Raw genomic sequence first — 21,616 nt, forward strand, 5'->3', positions numbered from 1 at the left:
TCTCTCTCTGTCTTACAACACAGGCTCCAGTATATAAATCAGGCAAATTCCCCATTTGAGCATGAACCTCTGAAAACTGCCGGCATCTAAGGTCTCCTCCAAGGCCCTCTGGAGTCCAGCGCATAATGAAGGTCTTGGCAGCAGGTAAATCCACCCGACCGGCGCTGGCTTCCGCGCCCCGCTGCGAGCGCAGCGGCAACTTGGGGCACTTGGCGATCGCGAAAGGGACACCCACCCGCCGCAGATACACGGACACTTGGGGCGCCCGCGCAGCCAGCCCCGCCGCTGGAGGCGCTGGGTGGCGGCCGGGGGCGAGCGCAGGCACATGGTCCCAACACCGCGCACCCAGCCGGTCCGCCCCGGGGCCAGCAGGTTGGCCGGCAAGGGAGGGGGAGCCACAGCCTTCCTCCACCTTCTGCTCCCTCCTCTTCCTCCGCGATCCTGCCACTCTCCCGGGCTGCTCTTCCAGCTCCGCTTTCTCCTGGATTCACCCTCCCACTTTCTTTCTTTCTGTCTTTTCGCTTTCTCTTTTCCAACCGCGTCCCGGGCTGCTCCCTGGGAGGGGCGCCGGCAGCCCGAGCAGCTCGCAAACTCCGGCTGGGACGGGAGCAGGTGCCGACTCCATCTGCTAGTGCGTGAAAGCTGTGGTCTGTGCTAGGTGAGCTGGGGGTGGGGGTTAGGGGTCCCCCCAGCAATCCCGGGGACTCAGCACTTCCTGGAGATGCTGGGAGGAGCAGGGGACCCAGCAGAAGTGAACTTGAGGCTCCCACTGTCCCAGCAGGGAAGATCCTGGTGTAGGAAGCTCCCGCACCCCTCCCCCAGCCTTACCGGTCCCCCAGCCTTGCTGGTCTGCTGACCCCAGCCCCTGCTGCTTAGCCACCCGGAAAGGCCCCTCCTGGGGGTACCTAAGAGTAAAGCGGGGAAGCAGATATCCTGGGGGAGGGGTGATCCCGGACAGGCACCAACAGCTCCCAGCTCTCCTGTCACCTTTCACTTTCCTTCCTCCCCGCCCACCTGGCTGCCGGCGACCTTTTCCCTTTTCTCTTTTCTGGTTGCACCATTTCCTCTCCCTCCCCAAGGCTCTGGGGGCCTGTGGGACCCCTGGATTTTCCTTGTCCTAACCCAGGGCCTGGGGCAAGAACTAGTGGACAAAAAGGGGAGGGCATGGAGACGGGGAGCTGTGCAGAACTGGGGGACAGAAAGTTTTGAATGATAATTTGGGGATGGATAGGGGAACAGAATCACAGAACTGGGGTAATGTTGAGGGTCCTAGTAGAAGAATGGTCACATGTGGAGGATGTAGAAGAGATGGGGGAGGGGCGGGATTAGGGGACAAATGGCCCAGGGATCCAGAATCATGTGACAGGTTTGGGAGGGAGGAAAGGGTCAGCAGAGGATACCCCTCTCTGTCCGCCTATGGTCCCCGTGGGAGACTGACCTGAGAGATTTGGGCTGCAATGGGCCAGTGAGCTGAAGTAATGCTGAGGAATCTGACCTATCCTGGGAGGTGGGAAGAAAGGTCTCAGGGGCCTTTCCTTTCCCCAAGAACCCTGAGCCTGGGCACTGTGCCTTCCAGTCAGAGGGCGAGGAGGCCTCAGGGGCTTTTGCTTTCCTGAGGAAAAGGGCTGGATGGCTGGTGTCACTCTGGACCCAACTTCCAACTGGTGGGAATAGTTCATTTCTCGTTCCTTCTCTCAGGAGAAAGCAGGGAGCGATAAGAAGGTGGAGAGAAGCAGAGATAAAGATTTAGAGATCTGGAGGAGAGAGAGAAACAGAGGTAGTGATGTGGTGAAAACTAAGAGCCAGACCATGGGAAGATAGAGCTAGAGGCTGAGAGGGGACATTGGTGTCTGTCCCAGGACAGATGATGAGCACCGTCGGCCACGAGGCCCTTGCCTGTCTCCCCCTCCCTGCTAATGGCTTCTTCTTGCCTATTCCCAGGAGTCGTGCCCCTGCTGCTGGTTCTGCACTGGAAACACGGGGCGGGGAGCCCCCTTCCCATCACCCCTGTCAACGCCACTTGTGTCACGCGCCACCCATGTCACAGCAACCTCATGAACCAGATCAAGAACCAATTGGTGCAGCTCAACAGCAGTGCCAACGCCCTCTTCATTCTCTATGTAAGTCACCCCCCAGGTACTGAGGAAGGAGAGAAAGTGGAGGTGGGATGGCTGCACTGACCTGGGCTGGCGGGACTGGTGAGGGAAGGGACGCTTTTGGAACTGGACAGAAAGAAAGGGAAAAGGGCTCAGTTCAACCACACCAGACTCCCACAGCTTCCGCCGTAGCCCCGGCCCAGGCTTGGAGACTGGAAGCCACTTTCCCAGGGTGCCCAGTTAGGCAGGGCAGAGTTGGAGGGAGATGGGAATCCTCCACATGGAACAAGAGGCCATGAGAGACAAAGGAGAAAGAGGTGGTGAGGTGGACGGGAAGGCACAGTGGGGAGAGACAGTGGCTGTGGGTGTCTGTGGGTGCAGTGCCTCCAAGGGTGAGTGCAGTAGGTAAAAGGGCAAGTGTGGGGTGTACCTGCTCTAGCTAAGACATTGCGTTTTCCTTTCTGTCCTTTTATGGTCTTCATGAGAATGATGATGATGGTACAACTTTTGTGGTATAGGCCTTGATTCTTTCTCAAGTGCATTCACACTCATGATTACTTCTGGCTCTCATGACAATCCTGAGATGCCTACAGGGCAAGGAGTTGGGTCCCTATGCCATAGATGGGAAACTGAGACCTGAGAGCTTGCCCAGAGGGTGTGACAGGGCTGGAACACCCATCCGCGACTCCCACGTCACCTTCCCTTTGTCCCTCTGCTCCTCAGTACACGGCCCAGGGGGAGCCATTCCCCAACAACCTGGACAAGCTGTGCAGCCCCAACGTGACAGACTTCCCGCCTTTCCACGCCAATGGCACGGAGAAGGCCCGGCTGGTGGAGCTGTACCGCATCATTGCGTACCTTGGTGCCTCCCTGGGCAACATCACACGGGACCAGAAGATCCTCAATCCCAACGCCCTCAGCCTCCACAGCAAGCTCAACGCCACCGCGGACATCATGCGGGGCCTTCTCAGCAACGTGCTGTGCCGCCTGTGCAGCAAGTACCACGTGGGCCACGTGGAGGTGGCCTATGGCCCTGACACGTCTGGCAAGGACGTCTTCCAGAAGAAGAAGCTGGGCTGTCAGCTCCTAGGGAAGTATAAGCAAGTCATCGCTGTGCTGGCCCAGGCCTTCTAGACGGGAGGTCTTGAAGCTTGTAGCGATCCGAGATCTCAGACTCGGGTGGCTCTCAAACTGTGGCGGGGCCCAAAACACCGACAAACCCACGTGCGGGCTGCTGGCAGACCCTGAGGGGTTCCTGGCCAGTCTACTCTCGTCCAGCGTGGACTGCGATGAAACCGAGCAGAGTTCAAACTCCCATAGGCAGGGCCTATATACAGCGCTAACTAGAGAAAGGCGCCCCTTCTCCTTCTCCAGGGAGACTGCAGCCAGGCACTGGGGTGTCAGGCTGGCGAGGGGAGTGGGGGCTGGACTTCTGCCCCCACTTGTCCCCTCAGCTGGGCTTTGTGAGCAAAGTGAACAAGTTGTCTGGGGCGACCCTGACCACAAGGCAAGACAGCAAGGGTTGGGGGAATTACCCGGCCCCCAGCAGATTGATGGTCATCAGTGCCTTTGCTGCCCCTTAGGCAGACTTCAGAAAATTTGGTTGGGACTTGGGCAGGCCAGAGGGGCTGGGATCCCAAAGGACTCCTTGGTCCCTGTAAGTGTAGTGAGTAGAAGTTACAGAAGAGAGCTCTGGTGTGAGATGCTGTCTTCTCTGGAGCGTGATTGGAGATCTCAGGCTTACAGACTGTTAGACAGAAGGTTCCAGAAGGAGGTCACTGGTGTCCAGGCTCCTGGGGAAGCAGAGAAGCCACCTTCATGCCTGGGAAGGAAGACAACGGAAGGGAGTCCCTGAAAACCTGGGCTCTCCTTCCCCTTCCCTGCAGCTTTTCCTGCAGTCCAAGGTGGCCAGGGGTGGTGGCTGGACCTGGAAGAGGGTTATGTGGAGGTGAGCAGGTGGCAAAGTCAGGTGAGGAGGTTCTGAGGGAACCCAGAGTCTTCCTTCTGGGCGAGGGTCTGTAAGGAAGGGGGTGGACCAGGTAGTTCAGAGTGGCAGCTCACATCTGAGGCCCAAGGAGAGGCCCTGTGAGGTCACACAAAGGTACTTGAGGGGACAGAGGCCATCTCTGGTCCCCAGAGCAAGGGGACAGCAGAACTTGAGGTCAGGGTCTCAGGGAAGCCTGAGGTCCAAGAGTGCTGTGTGTCTGACCCAGCACAATCGTCTATTTATTATGATGCCCTATTTATATTAACTTATTGGTGCTTTAAATGGCAAAGTTAATTCCTTGTTCCCTACCCAACAGAAATAATATGATGGCTACTTCTACAGGAGCCAGCGCCAGGCCTTAGCAGAGCTTGGTCTGGAAGTCAAAGATGTTACAAGTAGGATAAACCCAGAGAAGGGCCAGGATCAAAGAGAACTGGTCAGCCTGAGGGGAAGGGGGTGCAGGAGACACAGCTCCATCCTTCCACCCCAACTGTGACTTGCTTGGGAATGCCAGGATCCTGGCTGCAAGGCAGGATGGGCCAGTTTGTGGAGTGGCCATAGGATGGGGGTGGCCTTTTCCTAGGGCTGCTGTGTTGCTTGGCTCCTGGGGAATCATTCAACACTGTGTTCTCTGGTGCCCCCGGAATTGTGCTTCAAGGGACAGTGGGCAAGGCAACCATGGTGGCCCGCCCTGCTATTGTTTCCTTGTTCGCATGCTGCCTGCCTCTAGACTAGCAGTCAGGGGCCCTGGAACGGTCCTAACCCAGCACCCAGCATGCTCGCACACAGCGGGGAAGCTCCTTCTCTGATGGCCGAACATCCACAGAGGGCGAGGGGGGCCTGGCTGGACCTCAGGAAGCCGGGGCAGTGAGGGAGGAGCCCCCTGCTTTGCAGAGGAGGACAGGGAGGCCCTGGGACATGGACCAGGAAGCTGTGGTCCCTCCTGCCCCACCTCCCCCCATGCCCCCACCCATGTCTGGGCTCCCAGGCAGGGAACCTGATCTTTTCCTTTGTGCTGGGGCCAGGCTAGTGGAGAAACGCCCTCCAGTCTGGGAGCTGGGGAGGAGGGCGGGAGCTGGGGCAGCTGCTAGGAGCAGCGTTCTGGCTTCTTCTCAAACCCTGAGTGGGCTGTGGTCCGAGCAGTTCAGCCAATACGATTATGGTACTTTGCACTCACTTTGCACCTCTCTCTGTCTTCTCTAAGCACTTTACCCACACCCACTCCATGGCAGGTGAGCAGGCAGCAGGCAGGCCCTGAGGCCTGCGGTGGGGGTGGGGGGTGGAGTTGGGAGCTGTCTGTCTCATTGGCATGACTGCGATGTGGGGTGGGGGTGGGGGGGTGGAGGAGACCGTGGCAGTTACATGTTTTCTGATGCTGTCTTAATGTGGGTCCAGATCTCAGCCTGCTGCTCCCCCCACCCCCTGCACCCCTCCCTCGGTCTCCCCCATCCCTTATTGCTCTGTTCCTTCAGTGAACCTGGCTCAGAAGGCTTGAGGTTGGCTGGGTTTCCCATCATCTCTTCACCCTGTGCTCTGTGCTGAGCACCGCCTGGGCAGCCTCTGAGCCTGGGAGACCCAGAAAATCTCCTCCCCTGGGACCCATATAGGCCCTGGCTCCCTGAGTTCCCACCACCCACTCCTCAGCCCATCTCCCTCTGCCCCTCAGCACCTATGCTCTTTCTAGAACCAGTCTGGCTGATTGGCACTCACTTTGCCCAGCATCCCTGAAGTACGGATTCTATGTGGGGAAAAAGCTTTGCAAGGGCAGGAAGCTGTCCTGTCCCTCATATTTTTATTGCTGATGTTGACCCTTCCTGGCATCCTGGGTCACGGGCTGGGGACCCAAGGAGGAGGAAGACGCCATCAGCGGAGGAGGGGGTAGGACAGTCATTTTGCAGTTTATTGAGAAAGAGTATTGGGGACCTTATTTATTGAAAATGTTTGCAAACCAAAAAGCACCGCTAGTTTATTTGTCGCTCCTGTTGTGGCCCTCCTCCTTCTGGTTCCCTCTCTGGGGACGTCCCCCTGACAGAAGCAGTCAGCTCTGCCTGGCTGGCTCTCCAGAATAGACGCAGCGTGTGGGGGTGGAGCCCTCAATCCAATGAGAAGTGCGTTTCTCTTCAGATGGTACAGATGTTCTCACCTTCGGATCGCCCCCAGTCCCCCCCAAATCCTCGTGCCTGGGTGTCTCCCTCACCCACATTACTAGTTCCATGCTCTGTATTTCCCTCCTTCCTTTCTACTGGAAAGGACTTGGCCTTGGGGGACAAATTCCTCTTTGATGAATGTACCCTGTGGGAATGTTTCATACTGACAGATTATTTTTATTTATTCAATGTCATATTTAAAATATTTATTTTTTTATACTGAAGGAATCTTTTTTTTTAAGAAAAAAAAGAAATTAATAAAGAATCTGCTCTTGGCAAGCTCTCCAGAGTGTACTGATGTGGGGGGATGGGGTTGGAAGGGCTGGGAAGGTCTCTGTCCTGGACGCCCAGTCCAGTGGGGATCTGTCTGGCACAGGGCAGGGCGGTAGGAAGATGGGGTGCTTCCACTGGGCAAGGGCGCCAGATTGGGTAGCGGTGGGATGGGCAGAACTTGAGCACAGCCGAACAAGGTGGGTGGGGTTCCAGATCACGGGGTGCCACAGGAAAGGGATGGGCCGCCCAAAAGTGGGGAGAACTATTAGTTAATGTCTTCGCTCCTTCAGTCTCAGCCCCTCACTTCTCACTGTAGTCCCATGAGTCACCCAGAATAATCATCCCCATTAAACAGAGGGGGAAACTGAGTCTCAGAGAGATGAAGCCACTCGCCCAAGGTGACGCCAGCAGGGTGTTTAGGTCCAACCCTCTAGCTCCAAATCTCATGATCTTTCCTCTGGATGGAATGTCAGGGGCCTAGAAGATACCAGGTGCTGAGACCTCTGTCCTCAGGGAATGGTCCATTGACCACCTGAGGGGAAGTAACAGGAACAGGTTTGAATGACTATGGAGTACGAAGTTCAAGGGTCCTGTCCGAAATCACACAGGATGCTGGGGCCAGAATCAGGGTTTTTCTTTCAGGCTCTTCTGGGCCTGAGAACTCTCTACAGTGGACACTGCCATCCCTTCTCCTTCACACCTGGGGACCCCCTTCCACTGCAACCTTCTTCCCAGCCTCCTGGGACTCCTTCCTTGGGGAACAAGAGAGGTTGAAACCAGATGGTCACAGACACGGGGGCTCTGGAGCAGCCCCAAATGTCTCCACTGTACTTCGCTCTGGGGTTTGGGTCTGGGCTCCCCTAGCTGAGATTCATTTGGGGACCTGGGCAGTTTGTCTGAGAGTCACCTACGTACTTGTTCATGAATGCTTATAAGTGTCAGTTCCCGTGTTGGGTTCCAAAGGTGAATAGGATACTGGCTGTGTCTTCTGGAAGCTCCCAGGCTAATGGGGACAATGAATGAACGCATCTGGGAGTATGTAAGTGATGGAAGAGGCACACAGAAGGTGCCCAGGCCAAGGTGGAGGGAACACTCACTGCTCTAGGTGTCAGCAGGGGGCTCGGATCGTTTGCCTGTCTCCTTTCTGTGCAACGAAGGGGCTTGACCCACACCTGGCAACTTTGGCCTCACCTGGGAACTGATCAGGAATGCAGAATCTTGCCCCACACCCTACCCCAGACCTGCATGTTAAAGTCTCAGAAAGGCCACCCTGCACTCCTTCCCTCTCTTACGCCTCCTAAGTTTATTAAGACGCCAAGTGCAAATCACCAAGGGCAGTGCAGGCAGCTTCTTGGGAGGGAGAGGCTGGCTGGCCTCCTGGAGTCAGACCCACAGCTGTTTCGGATGGTCTCAGCCCCTCCCAGCCGGCTAAATCCTCTACTGGGCCACACCCCGCCATTGACCCAGCCCCCAATCTTCCCCCTGCACTCATGGGAGACAAGGTTGAAGCTTTTCAAAAGAAACCTTTACTAGGAAACAAAAGGAAAACAAAACAAATGCTAAGGCACATAAAAGGAAGTACAGGGATGTCAGATCCCAACTGCCTTCCTGTGGGGCTGGCTGGGGGGCCCTCAGGTTCTTCCCTGCTTCTGTCTGGGTTGCTCTCAGTCCCCGAGGACAGGGCAGGTGTTCTGTTCTCTGCCTTGCCCTGGCCAGAGAGAACAAAGGACTCTTACCTGGTTATTGGGTCACACTCCCAAGAAGAGGGGAAAACAATCAGTTGGTGGGAGGCAGGGAGGCCCCCTGCTCTGCTGAGAAGCCCCCTCCCTCTACCCATTGAGGCCTGGGTACTCTGCTGGCTCTGTCACATGCAGTCCTGTGACCCTTCCAGGTGAGCTCAGCTCCCTTATCTGTGAAATTGCAAGAGGAATCGGTGATGAATGCTATTTTATCATCTTCACAAGGCTGCCAAAAGGAGCCCACGAGAATGCTGCGTGAATCGGGACGGGCGAGCCCATCCACAGGTGGAGATGGAGAAAGCAGAAGGAATGTCAAATACTGGTGCACTCTCTGCAAGGAAAAAGGGGTCCTCTCCCCCCAGTGAATGCAGAAGCGTGGGTCTGACAGCTCTGAGTCCAAAGCTGGGGGGCCAGCCTGATAAGGAAGGGGATCGTCAGGGTGAACAACCTACGGGCTAATTGCTGCTCTGACAGTACTGGAACCCAGGCCTAGAGGAGACCTGTGTTACAGAAAAAGAGGCTTCTTGACTTCACATAGGAAGGAATTCAACCATGAGCCAATATAGACTTTAAAGTAAAAGAAAGTTTATTTAGCAGCGAGTAACTAAGAAAATAAGACAGGGTGGTAGTCTCTGATCGCGAGTGGGAGAGAGACCCCCCTCTGCCTGTGGGGCTAGGGTTTCTATGTGTTTCTTGTTTCCATGGACAACCTCTTGGTATGAAAAACTTACGCAAGATACAAGAATAGGGACAGGTTTACCCTTTAACTTTTGTAAGGTATTGCCTGTGGCTTGTTTATAATAGGGTTAATTACAGGAATGGCCATAATGGAATCCTTGCTCAACAGGCTTCGGATGGTGTGTTCTGTGTGACTGATTAACATCTGCCTGAGTTCTGGGCCTTGGCGCACAGAGGTAGGTAGCAGGCTTGGAATCCAACCTCCTAGTTCCCTCTTCCGTAAGACTAGGCCTCACGCCCCTTCCCTATATTACTTGCACAGACGGATTTCCTCACCTCAGGGAGGTGGTGGAGCGAAGGGCAGCCCAGATACCCAGCTAAGCCACCTCCTGTCCTGGCTCTTGGGAGGGGGGACGGGGGACACCCACCCCAACAGGATGATGGCCAACAGCTATCTGGCTGGATGCACAAGCCCACGGGCTCTGTGATATCTCTGGACTTTACAGTTTACAAAGCATTTTCTTACCTGTCATCAGATCCTCCCAACCATTCTGAAGGTGGGACTAGAGGACTGTCTTCTCTGGGAGGCTAAGGGACTATCCTGACATCACTTGTGAGACACTTACTTATCTTTATCATCTGTCACTCACCTGGTCAAGACCAGCAAGGGCCTCCGTGAGCCAGGCTTCATACTCAAGTTGCTCAAGGCTTAGAAATAGAAAAAAGAGAATTTCCCAGGTCACCTCTGCCCTGAATTCAGACGCTGTCTTCGGGAATTCACTTATCGTGTTAAACAACCACATTTTCAGCAATAAAATTAACATCCTAACGGAACCACTTACCTTATTTATGCAATACTCTTTGTTCTAAACAGCACACAAAACAGCTTACAACAGGAGGCACGTAATAAAAACACCGATACAATAGATAAAGTGAATCGGCATCAGAGACGATATCAACAGTGAGAAAACTAAGACCACAGAAAGAAAGAAAGTAAATGTTTCAGATCACGAGGGGCCACAAACTTACCATGGCTGAGCTTCAAAGTAAGCCCTGAGATTCCTGGCAGCTAAAGGAAAAGGGGAAATGTGATCTGCAACCGAGCAGTTCTCACAGACAGAGAGGAGGCCTCCTTGAACCTCAGGGAAAACAGAAACTGTCCTCGGACTGGGTTCTAAAGGGAATTTCTCCCTTGAGACCCATGGTGGGTAATGGGTGAAATGATAGGATCCGTCTACGGCGAATGGATCCCGAGGGTCCATTTCTGGAGAGATCTTTGCAACAACGAATGATCAGCATTCAACGCAATCCAATGAAAGGGACTCTAGAAGAGCCCTGGGTGACACAGACTTCTGAGTCCTGAGGATGAGGCAGGGGTTGAATATGCCTCAGAAGACCCCGTGTTCCCAGGTTTTTGAAAACATTTTTACTGATGTATATTCTACCTACAACATGGACATCAGATAACTTCCTGCCTCCTGGAAGATTCTGTGAGGCTGGAGTGACATTAGGAGGTGCATGAGGGGAGAGGTGAGAAGGATGGCAACCGGACGGGAGCAGGGATTTGGGGGTGGGTGGGCCTTGAGTCTCTGTCCCCGCCTCGCTCCAAGGCCACTGGGGTCCTCTGGGGCCCAGCAGAAAACCTTCTGCTGACCACTGGCTTCAGTATCCAGGACACTTCCCACACCCCCTCCTGCCAGAGCAGAGCCCAGCTTGAATCCTTCTTTTTGACTTGGGGGAAGCACCACCCTGCTTTGGCCTCACTTCAGGGGCCAAGTATTTCAATTATGAGGACGTGGTCAAGTCCTGCCCACTCCAGTCTCAATGATGAGGCGGTGAAGAGAGGGTGTCTCTGGGGGAAGAGGTGGGTGGCGTGCAGAGGGAGCCGCAGACGGCAGAGGGGATGGGGGGCTGAGTGGGGTTAACCAGCAGACAGGCCTTCTCTGCAGACTGAGAACAAAACCACCAGCCAGAGGAAAATATGTGCGAGGCATTTTTGTAATTCCAAGAGGCTCGGTCCAGCTCTTGCCTAGACGGTCAATGAATCAAAGCCGGGAAGGGCTCTACCTGTCAGCAGGCTTCCTCCTGGCCCTGCTCACCAAGGCCCCACCCCTCCGGCCAAGCAGGCCAGCTGGAAGTCGCCCAGTTCCCCAGAAGGATGGTTCTTTGGAAAAGAGTGTGCCACAGGCAAAGGCCAGACACGGGCAGCCCGTGGACAGAATTTTTGGCATCTTCCTTTGCCTGCTCTGCTCACGCTGTCTAGGAAAGGGGTGCAGCCTGCATCATTTGCTACAGTGGGTTAAATGGTGGCCCCTGGAAAGATAGATCCACATCCTAGTCCCTGGACCCTGTGAGTGTGTCCTTATTTGGAAAAAGAATCTTTGCAGATGTAATTAAGTTAAGGATCTCAAAGTGAGATCATCCTGGATTATCTGAATGAGCCCTAAACCCAAGGACAAGTGTCCTGATAAGAGACCCACAGAGAAAAGGAGAGAAGGCCACGTGAAGGCAGAGGCAGAAATTGGAGTGACGTGGCCACAAGCCAAGGAATGCCTAGAGACGTCAGAAGCTGGAAGAGGCAAGGAAGGATCCTCCCCTAGAGGCTTTGGAGGGAGCTCAGCCTTACCAACGCCTTGGCTTTGGACTTCCAGACTCCACAACTACGAGAGAAGAAATGGCTGTTGTTTTAAGCCACCCAGTTTTGGTCAGGTGTTACAGTAGCCGGGGGACATTAATCCATCCACCCATCTACCCCCTCCAAAAGGCCATGCATTTTCATTTTGCAAATCATGCAGCTGGTCTTGCCCAACTCAACCTTCTCGGCTCACCGACCCACGTCCCGTACCCACGTCTCCTTTCCTCAAGCCACAGTGGTCTCTGAAATGTCACATCTTTTCACCTCTCCACACTTTTGCTTTGGCTCTTCCCTTTGTCTGGAATGCCCTTCCTCCTTTGCCATGCAGAAAATTCTTTCTGATCCTTCAAGACCCAGCTCAAATGTCACCTCTTCCATGAAGTCTTCCTTGACTCCTTCAGTTTGACTCTCCTAAGTCCACATGAGCTCCAATTATATGTTTGCACGGAGCTCTAGAATTCACCAAGCTCTTCCTTTATATGATCATATAAAGGACAATGGGACAATGTCCATTCACAGGGACAAAGACACCTTCTGTTTATTGAGCACCTACTATGCACAGAGCATATTATAGGTACTTTACCAGGTAATAGAAATAATAGCTTATATTTACCGAAGGCCTGTGCCAGGCACATAACCATGTTACCTTATGCAAAACGAGTAGAGCCCAGACCGGCCACATCCACAGCCCTGAGAGCTGAGAAATTTAGTCCCACCTCAGACAGGCCAAACTGGAATCTGCCTTTCAGTGCAATTCTCAGGGGATTTTGTGCATTCGAGTCTGAGAAGGGCTGACCTATAGCACCCGACAAAGCACCAGGGCTCTGACATGCCTGGGTTTGAATCCTGGCTGTGTCCTTTCCAGCTGTGGGAGCTCAGGCAAGTTTCTTCAATTCTCTGTGCGTCAGTTTCCTCATCTGTCCCATGAACTTCCATGGCCATTGAGAGAAGCAGATGTGACGATACCTGGCACAAAGGGTAAGCAGACCAGGTGGTATCTGGGTTTGTAAGTCCCCTCAGCCTCCCTCTGCTGTCTAGAACTTTTGAAACCCCCCTCCCATAATGGTGATTCTTCTAAGGGAAACCTCAGATCTCCTGGAGGTAGCAGAGGAGGTATTGGGGCTTAAACGGGGGGCTTTCTGTTTCCCCCTGCACCTGGAACCCCAGTACCCTCCACTCAGTTCAGCCTACTACATCTTCTAGGTGCCTCCCCTTCTCCCAGGACCCCCAGGGAGGTCCTGCTTCCCAGCAGCAGTGAACCCCCAAGGAGGTGCTGAAGGAGGGGGAGCCGGGTGTGAGGTCAGCCCCACGTCAGCCCCTCTCGCTTTCTGTGCCGCGGCTGGGAAGAGGCCACTGAGCCGGTGCCAGCCACGGGGGAGGTCTGTCCCCTGCTCTGAGGCCAGACCACAGGCAGCCACTGCTGGGCTGCAGCCAGACTGGGGGGAAGTGTTCTCAGCCCCCAAGCTCCTCTCTGTCTAGCCCTCGGGACCCCTCCCCGACCCCATATCCCAGCACTCGCCAAGGGCTCTTCCAAGCAGGTGAGGTCATTCTCTCCACCAGACCAGCCTGATGCAAAAAAGTCAGCCACCCACATGGCAGGACTCCTGCACCCCCAAGTCTCCTGTCCAAACCTTCTCCCAAGCCCAAGCCCTGGGCCCCCGATTCTCTCCACTTCATTCCGTCCTGGGGGCCCTCAGGAGTGAGCCTGACACACCTGGTGGGGGAACGGAGCTGGGTGAGTGGAGTGGAAACATGGGACAGACAGATTCCCAGACCACCCTCCAGAGTCTGCATGGGTTCGTGAGGACAGCCCGGAGTGGGCCCTTGAACTAGCTCAGGGGCGCTCTGGTGCACAGACAGATCCCGGAACCTCTGGCTCCAGGCATCGTCCACTGTCTACAGAACACAGGCTGCATGGACTGTGGTTTAATCTGTGTTCACAGCCAACTTGTATCACTGCTTGATCAAGATAAAACCTTTCTGCGTTTTTAGGGTTTTCCAACAATTCCGTTCTGGATGCCCAGATGTTTTTGTCAAAAGTCTGGGGAGGCTCGTGGGTTCCTCCAGCAGACCCCTGAGAAGGGTCAAACCTCTGAGTTAGTCAAAATCAGTAGTTCTCAGCTGGGAATGATTTCATCCCAACCCTCCCCTCGCCCCACCCAGGACATTTGACAATGTCTGGAGACATTGTTGGTTGCCACACACTACTGGTTGGTGTGCTACTTACTGGCATCTAATGGGTAGAAGTCAGGGATACTCCTAAACATGCTACAGTGCACAGGACAGTCCTCCACCACCAAGAATCATCGGCCCAAATGTCACTTGTGCCGTGGTTGAGAAGCCCTGGTCAAAATGAATCCATCAGTAGGCCCATCAACTCGCAGCATCTAATCTGCTCCCAGAAAAGATCCAGCCCTGCCAGAAACTGCCTGGATCCATGCCTTCAGGTCCTGTTTGTGGGTGCATGTGTGTGTGCGTGCACACACACACGCACACACATGCGCACACACGCATGCACACACAAGCATGCACGCACACGTGCGCACACACGTGCACACACACACACATGCACACAAACCCTAGAAGTTAACAGTAATGCCAGTTCCTACACAGACGCGTTGGGCAGCCCCTGGAAAGCTCGGAGGACGAGGAGTGAGGAGGCCTTCATCCTGGTTGTGGACAGGCCTCCCTATTTCTGTGTGCCCCAGACCTGTCACTTCACTTCTCTGAGCCTCAGCTTTCACGTCATGAAATGAGACTGGTTTAAGAGAGCACAGGCTTTTGTACCAGAGAGCCTTGCATTCAGATCCTGGCTCTGTCCCTGACCCCCTACAGGAATCTGGGATCCCCATACTTGTCTTCTCAGAGTTCCCATTTCCACGCATGTAAAATGGAGACCCCATGTCTTACTTCATAGACTTTCTGGGAAGACAAAGGGAGATAAACACAGAAGGCGCCCAGCCCAGTGGCACCTGCATGGGTTCTCTTTCCTGTCACTTCCAAGGTTCTCAGCAACCCAGAAGCTATGCCAGGGTCAGCCACTGTGACCCACCAGCCTGAGGTTGCAGATAAAAACAGGACACTGCAATTCAAATTTAACTGGATGTCTTGCATTTTTATTTGCTAAATCTGGTCTGCTGCCTGCTTTTGTAAATAAAGTTTTGTTGGGACACTGCTATGCCCACTCATTTCCGTAATGTCTCTGGCTGCTTTTTGTGCTACGGTAGAGTCAAGTATGTGCAACACAGACCTCAATGGTCAGCAAAGCCTAAAACAGTATTGGACTCTTTACAGGAAAAGTTTACTGCGCCCTGGTCTATGTTGGGAAATAAATTGTCTCAGGATGGTCGGGTGTGTGTCTTCAGACCTGGCCTTTCACTGACTTTTGAGTGACCTTAGCAAAATTCTTTCCCCTCTCTGGGTCCAGTCCTTACTTCCTTCATTTGTTCAACAAATATATATTAAATGCCTACTATGTGCTAGATGCCACTGGACATGGGTCCGGTTCTCATGTGGCTTCAGTTCAAGTTGGGGGAAGAGATAATGAAAGCGTCCACAAGCTGGTGACCAAAGCTGGTGTCAACAGGTAAGAAAAGGCCCTGGAGGAATTACCAAGGATGCTGTGGCAGAGCTGGGTGGCCGGGAAAGTGACATTTGAGCAGAAGCCTGAAGAGGAGGAGGAACCTTGGTTTTCCCATCTGCTGCCTTCTCGGGGCTGCCGGGATGCTCAGAGGAGATTGGGTAGCTCTGGCCAAGAGGCACCATTTCTCCTAAATCCATTTGCGTGAGACCTTTTGGTTGGGAGGGGAGAGGTCACTGACCAGCAGGGCTGCCACCTGGTGGGGGGTGAGGGTGAGGGCATGGGGCGTGAGGGGTGGAGAGGGGGGAGGGGAGAAAGGCCCTAATTCTGACCAAGGCCAGCAGCAACCTCCCTTCCTGTTTTCCTGTACCCCCTCCCAGGAGTGTCCTGTCCAGAGCCCACAGCTGGTCGAGCTGGCCGGACACCAGCAGCCTGGCCGGAGGACCAGGAGGGCTGGACCGCATGGACTTCCTGCCGAGTATAACTCATCCCCCTGGGCCGGGCAGACCTGGGCAAGATGGTCCAAAGGCTCGCTTCCACACACCTGACCCGGATGTCCTGGGACGTAATGAACATGGCCTGGGCCTGTCTGGATGGAAATGGTGGTTGAGAGCAGTGGTTTGACAGCAGCCAAGCCGACTTTAAAGCCCTCCTCATGCTCCCCACACCCCCTGAACCCCAGCAACAGCATTTTATTCCCTACATTCCCTCTTCTGGGTGGGAGCTTCCCAGTTCTGAGTTTTTATCGTCTGTATCAGTTTTCTGCTGGATTAACCCAATGAACAAATTCCCAACGATGATGGCATGATGTCAGAGGTGCTGGTGGCCAGTGGAGACACCACTAGGTCACACATTTACATTTTAATTGGGGCCTTCAGTGCCCTAAGGCAAATGAGTGACTAATGGTGGAATTTTAGGCACATGGCAAGTTGGTGGGGGGTAAGGCCCCTTGGGTTACAGTGCATATAAAAAAGTAGTCCCTTACAGGTGAACAGGGCTATAAAGTTTACTAACGTAAAACTCATCTCATAGGCATTCATTTATTTAATTTTATAATAGCCCTACTGAAGAGGCAGGTCTCATTTTAGACTTTCATTCATGTAGTCATTCAGTGCCTGGCTCTGCGCCAGGTACTAGAACCCCAGAGTGAAAACACAAGGTCCTTTTGAGAGGGAGGCCATGTGGTCACTGTAATACAGCAGACAACTGCCAAAAGGAGCCTGGAGGAAATGGAGCCTGAGAGAAGTGGTGAGTTTCCCGGGAAGGACCCACTCGACCCCAGCCTTTTGACGCCTGGTCCAGGGTTCATGCCTCTGTCCCTACATGGCCCAAAGAGGGTTCCACTGCTCTCCATTCTCAAGGGAAGCTCTTTTGGGGGTCAGAGAATGAAAAAACTTCGCATCAGAAAACTTTGGGAAGCACTGGGTGAAACAAAATAAAAAGACGTCTCCGTTGTGGGACTTCTCAGAGCCTTTAGGACAGTCGGGGGGTGGGGGGACGGAGTATGTAGTGTGCCTATGGATCTTGTGGGACTACATTCCATGGACATGGGCTGGGAAGTGATGATCCATCCACTTCTTTTAATGTCCTGTTAGGCATCTTTCTCAAAGGCCATCCCCTGCCTAACCCACATGAAGGCTGGTGCAGGACTCAATGCTGTCTGCTTTGTCTCTTCCATGCCCTGAGACTTGCAGCGTGAGCTGGGCTTCTTGAACAGAAGGAGAGAAGGAGGAGAGTCTACTGGGCACAGCTCCCCCAGCCCCAAATCTGTTTCATCTCATACCTGCCAAGCCAGGGCCTGGAGGTGCAGGGCACACGGCTCCCACAGGAGGGGTCCCAGCAGAGGTGTCTCCATTTCCTCCCAGCCACACCAGGCCTGGCCCAGGGCCCAAATCAAGGCTGGGGCCTGCATAATCTTTCTAAAACACAAATTGACCCACGCAGCTCCTGATTAAAACCCTCAGTGGCTCCCTGGTACTCTCAAGGTCAAGTCCAAAGCCTTAGCCTGTGCTCTGCCCACCCCGGAGCCCCATCACTTCCTGTTTGACGCTCTAGCAAAATCACCAGGACACACATACTCATTTCTGCATCCCTGCTTCTGCACACCCGGATCCCACGCTGAGAACACCCTTCCCATTCGTCTTCCTCTGTATGATTTCATTCCTCCTTAGAGGTTCAGTGTGGGCCTCTTGTCTTGCGAGAATTCTCTCTACAACCCCAGATTGGTCTGTCCCCGACATTCTAGGAAATGATCTTGTGTGAGTCGCTCTCCCCAGCTAGACCGCAGAGCCCTGTCCTGTTGCCCCAAGGCCTCAGAGCTGCACAGAGGACCATCCCATTGCTGGCCCCCCAAACTTGTACTGACTCCTGTGTGTCAAGAGATCCATGGGGGCCCCAGGGAAGAGTGTAGCTCACAGGCTGGCTGTGTGGCTTTGGGCAAGTTCCTGGACTTCTCTGTGTCTTCTTCTCTTCTGTAGAATGGGGTCACTCTGAGTTGATAGATGTGCAACATTGAACAATGTCTGGCCTGTGCTAAGTGATATGCATGTTATGATACGAGGACAATGTTGGCATCAGCACTGGGGTCCCTGTGCCAGCTTTGTCAGTGATTGGCCAACCATGAGCAAGAGCCTTTTCTGAGCTGAGCCTCAGCATCCCCAACCTCAAAACGAAGCTGTGGGATGGTTGATCCATATAGTGGGTTGATTGGCGCCCCTCCCACCCCCACCCACATCCCTGAATGTATCAGTGTGACCTTATATGGAAAACAGGTATTTGCAGATGTCATTAAGTCAAGGATCTCTAGATGAGGTCATCCTGGGTTATCCAAGTGGGCCCGGAATCTAATGACAAATGTCCTTGTAAGAGAAAGGCAGAGAGAGGTTTGAGACACACAGAGAGGAAGGACATGTGAAGACAGAGGCAGCCACAAGCTAAGGGACGCCTAGAGTCACTTTCTAAAAGGCACCTGGAAGAGACAAGGAAGGATCCTTCCCTAGAGCCTTCAGAGGGAACACGGCCCTGCCGACACCTTGATTTCAGACTTCCGGTCTCCAGAACTAAGACAGGATAAATGCGTATTGTTTTAAGTCACCCAGTTTGTGGCAATTTCTTATGGCAGCCACAGGAAACTCATATAATCCGTAAAGGGCTCTCCTAGCTCTAACAAGGACTGACTCAGAGATTCTCACTATTATCAGACATGTTCCCCATGGGCAGCCCCAGGGTCCTTGAAGCTTGAGAATCTGACTCTAGAAGGAGAAACCTTATTCTTTCTCTAAGATATCGATCCTAGAGCACATACCCTTCCTCTCTCATCATCCCTTAATGACCTACCAATACTTGAGGCAGTTAGAGGGGGAGGAGTCTTTTGACATCTTCCCTCATGTCTCTGTGCCTTAGCACAGGCTGTTCCCTTTGAGGGAAATGCTGTTCCCCAGCGCCTCCACTTGCCACTTGGCTACTTAGCCTCTAAGTGTGCTCAGACATCCCTTTCTCAATGAAACCGTCTCCAAAAGCTCACTCACCAGCTGCTTGGCATAGTTAACTCTTGGCCCTTTGTCCCTCTGGTGTAGCAGAGGCCATGCCTTTATTCATTTCTCTGTTATCAGCATCTAATTCAATCCTCAGCCTAGAGCAACTACTCAACCCATGTGTGTTGATGGGAAGGTGTGCTCCCGTCAAACACCCCCAGTTTCCAGACGAGGAGACCAAGCCCGGGTTTGCTCATAGCTACTGGGCGGATGGTGTGGGAGGCCTCTGACAGTGGAATTGAAACTCTGGCTGCAGCCACTTGCACGTGATTCTACCTCTCTGAGCCTCAGTTTCTTAATCAGTAAGAAAGTGAAAAGAATGTATAGCAAACCTCAAAGGGACAAGAAAGTGCTTATGCGGCATTTTAGAGTGACAGCCTCATGACAGCTGGTCTCTCAGGGCTGTGGCTGCTGCTGTCAGGCTGGGACAAGACCTGGGTGTCTCCTCTCTGGTCTCTGTCATCCAAGCACAGCGGGGCCTGCCTCCCGGGTGTGCTCATGGCCTTGGCCTGTAACCCTTTCTGGGGTAATGAGTTCCATAAGTTTATCTTTGCTGAGTACTCTGAATTCCTGTTTATCCAGAGACCCACGGAAACAAACAGAATACTCGGATGAGTGGAATTTTCCATCTCAGCATGTTCAGAGATAATCCGAGTCACAGTTGTCCCCAGGCCCTGAGGGCCCATCATGTACACACACACACACACACACACACACACACACGAGGTTCAGTTGCATTTCATCATTTGGTGAGGTCAGTTATAGAAGTGCAGATTGCTGGAGCTAGAAGAGCCTCGAAGAACCCCCCTCCTCCACCCCTGTGGGTTTCAAACTGGGCCCTGAGGAGCTCTGTGGGGCGGGGAAGTGACCCAGGGCTATTTTGGGGTAGGGTGGGGAATAGGGCACATGGAGAAGGCAGAACTCAGAGTTTTCCATATTGGGATAGCACGTGAGAGTTTCTTTAAGAAGGGGGCTTCCTTTACTAAAAACAAGATGAAAATACCCACAAAAGGTCGGAAACCACCAGTGTAGCTCAAATCTTTCTCACTTTACAAAAGAAACCTCTGGGACCTGAAACGCTGGAGCGACTTGGCAGAGGTCACCTGGCTGACGGTCCAGTAGGGGGCTGGATCCCGAGGCCACAAAGGGTGGTGGGCTTCCCGCCATCCTGAGCCATGAGTCCCACTGAATCAGAACACCCTCTGCCCTGATCATGCCCCAGCTGGGACGTGAGTGGGCTTCCTTCATTTATCTCAAAGTGACCTCCATCCAGCTTTGAAGAATCGGACCCTCTCAGGGATGCAGGGTTCCTGGGGTTTGCTAACAAGTCTGTGGTCACTCTCCCTAGCCAGGTTGTCTTCTGCAGAGGAGGAAGTGTTCTGCCCATGTAGCCCACCTCTCGTCCTCCCTTTCTGGACACGGGCTGGCCCCTGGATCAGAGACCCATGATGGGAGGAACTGGAGAGCAGTGTGGCAGCGGTGGCTTCCCAGGGGGCATTTGGGGCTCTCGTGGGCAGTGCAAGGAGGTGGGTAGCTCAGCTGCAGACTCAGGCAGCTCTGCTGACCAGGCTGGTTAGTGATGCTCTGAGCTGACATCCTGGCCTCCCCTCCCTCAGTGCACGTGTATGGGTCCCTGCTGTGTGGGACCCATTGGTGAGCAAGACCCAGGTGGCCCTCCAGGAGCCCGCCATCTCTCAGGAAGACAGATATGGAAGCAGTCAGAGGCTGTGCTATTTGGGGGAGCAATGGTAAGAGGAGTGACACTGGAAGGTAAAGATGAATTGAAATAAGCCAGACAGGAGTTGTGGGAAACGGTGTAAGAAGACAGACTGAGCAAGGCAGATTGCGACATTAAATGAGATGATGCATATAAGACTTTTAGCATCATACAGTCCACTGGGGCTCAAACTATAATAGCAGTTCTTGTGGTTCCTTGTCTAGAATGACAGAATCAGAGGATCTTAAAGGTCATGTAAGCCAGTGGTTCTCAATTGGGGGTGATTTTTTCTCAGGGGACACATGGTAATGTCTGGAGACATTTTTGATCGTCACAGAGGTTAGGGAGGGTGGTGCTATGGGTATGAGTGGGCAGAGACCAGAGAGATTGCTGAAAATCCTTCCGGGGCAAAGGACAGCCCCTACCTCAAAGAATGTCAGTTATGCCACATGCCACGGTTGTGAAGCCTGGCTCTCGGCTTACCTCCCTCAGAATCCACTCCCCTCTGAGCTGTCTCCACTAACGGATTGTCAGGCCTGCACTTGAGGCCCTTTCAGTGACGGGGAGTTCACTACCCCCCAGGCAGCAGGCTTTCGTAAGCTCAGTATATTCACAATGTTCCTTTTCACAATGAGTTGAAATCCCTGTCATGTTCCAATAACCTCCAAGCCTTTCTCGTAGTTCCAGCCTTGGAATAGCCTAATTCAGTATCTGCATGAGCAGCCTTCAAATAGTTGAGCCCAAGTTTGTGACTCTTCCTTGCTCCAGGCCAAACACCCTCCATAAGATCCAAGAAGTTCTGCGTGTGTGAAAAGCACAGGGATGTCACCACCTCCACACAGGAACCAACATGGCCAGCTGGCAATGAGGTCCAAGTCCCTAATGTCCCGTGTTCTCCTGCCTGCTGCATGATGCTGTCAGTCATGTAGCTTCTCTGAGCCTCAGTTTTATCTTCTGTCAAATGGGTAGAAGTTCACCTGCCTGGTCTTCCTTGTTCAGTGCTGTGACACTCAGAGGAGGTAACAGATGGGAAGATGCTTTGAAAGGTGAAAATGCTGCACAGAACAGTATAAAGGGTTAATATCCTCATGCCCAGTGTACCCTTCCCCTAGATCTGCATCATGGCCCAGGTATTTTCACATATGTGACTGTCTTTCTCCCTATTCGCTGATTGCACAGGCAGAGCAGCAATGGTGAACCCATTTTACAGATGAGCAAATCAAGGGGCAGA

At 53.4% G+C, this 21,616-nt stretch overlaps 1 protein-coding gene across 2 annotated transcripts; it reads left to right on the forward strand.

Annotated features, from left to right (window-relative positions):
- Positions 1 to 6,499, forward strand: LIF (LIF interleukin 6 family cytokine). Of its 2 annotated transcripts, XM_019743023.3 has the most exons (3): positions 1 to 144; positions 1,942 to 2,120; positions 2,820 to 6,499. In XM_019743023.3, the coding sequence occupies exons 1-3, from the start codon at positions 126 to 128 to the stop codon at positions 3,228 to 3,230; spliced, it is 609 nt and encodes a 202-aa protein (XP_019598582.1). In that variant the 5' UTR covers positions 1 to 125; the 3' UTR covers positions 3,231 to 6,499. The 2 variants fall into 2 exon arrangements, with proteins under 2 accessions (XP_019598582.1, XP_074177606.1); XM_074321505.2 differs by lacking the exon at positions 1 to 144 and having other exon boundaries at positions 1,222 to 2,120.
- The last annotated feature ends 15,117 nt before the right edge of the window (positions 6,500 to 21,616 follow it).

The sequence above is a fragment of the Rhinolophus sinicus genome, chromosome 9 (genome assembly GCF_057876585.1).
Source record: "Rhinolophus sinicus isolate RSI-liver-muscle chromosome 9, RSI-T2T, whole genome shotgun sequence".
In the NCBI taxonomy this organism is placed as follows: Eukaryota; Metazoa; Chordata; class Mammalia; order Chiroptera; family Rhinolophidae; genus Rhinolophus; species Rhinolophus sinicus.

Excerpts from the sequence above, each read along its gene's own strand:
- LIF (XM_074321505.2), top strand. The coding sequence starts at position 1,917 with ATGGCTTCTTCTTGCCTATTCCCAGGAGTCGTGCCCCTGCTGCTGGTT. Across the intron at positions 2,121-2,819 it reads ACGCCCTCTTCATTCTCTAT|TACACGGCCCAGGGGGAGCC; the intron begins GTAAGTCACCCC and ends TCTGCTCCTCAG.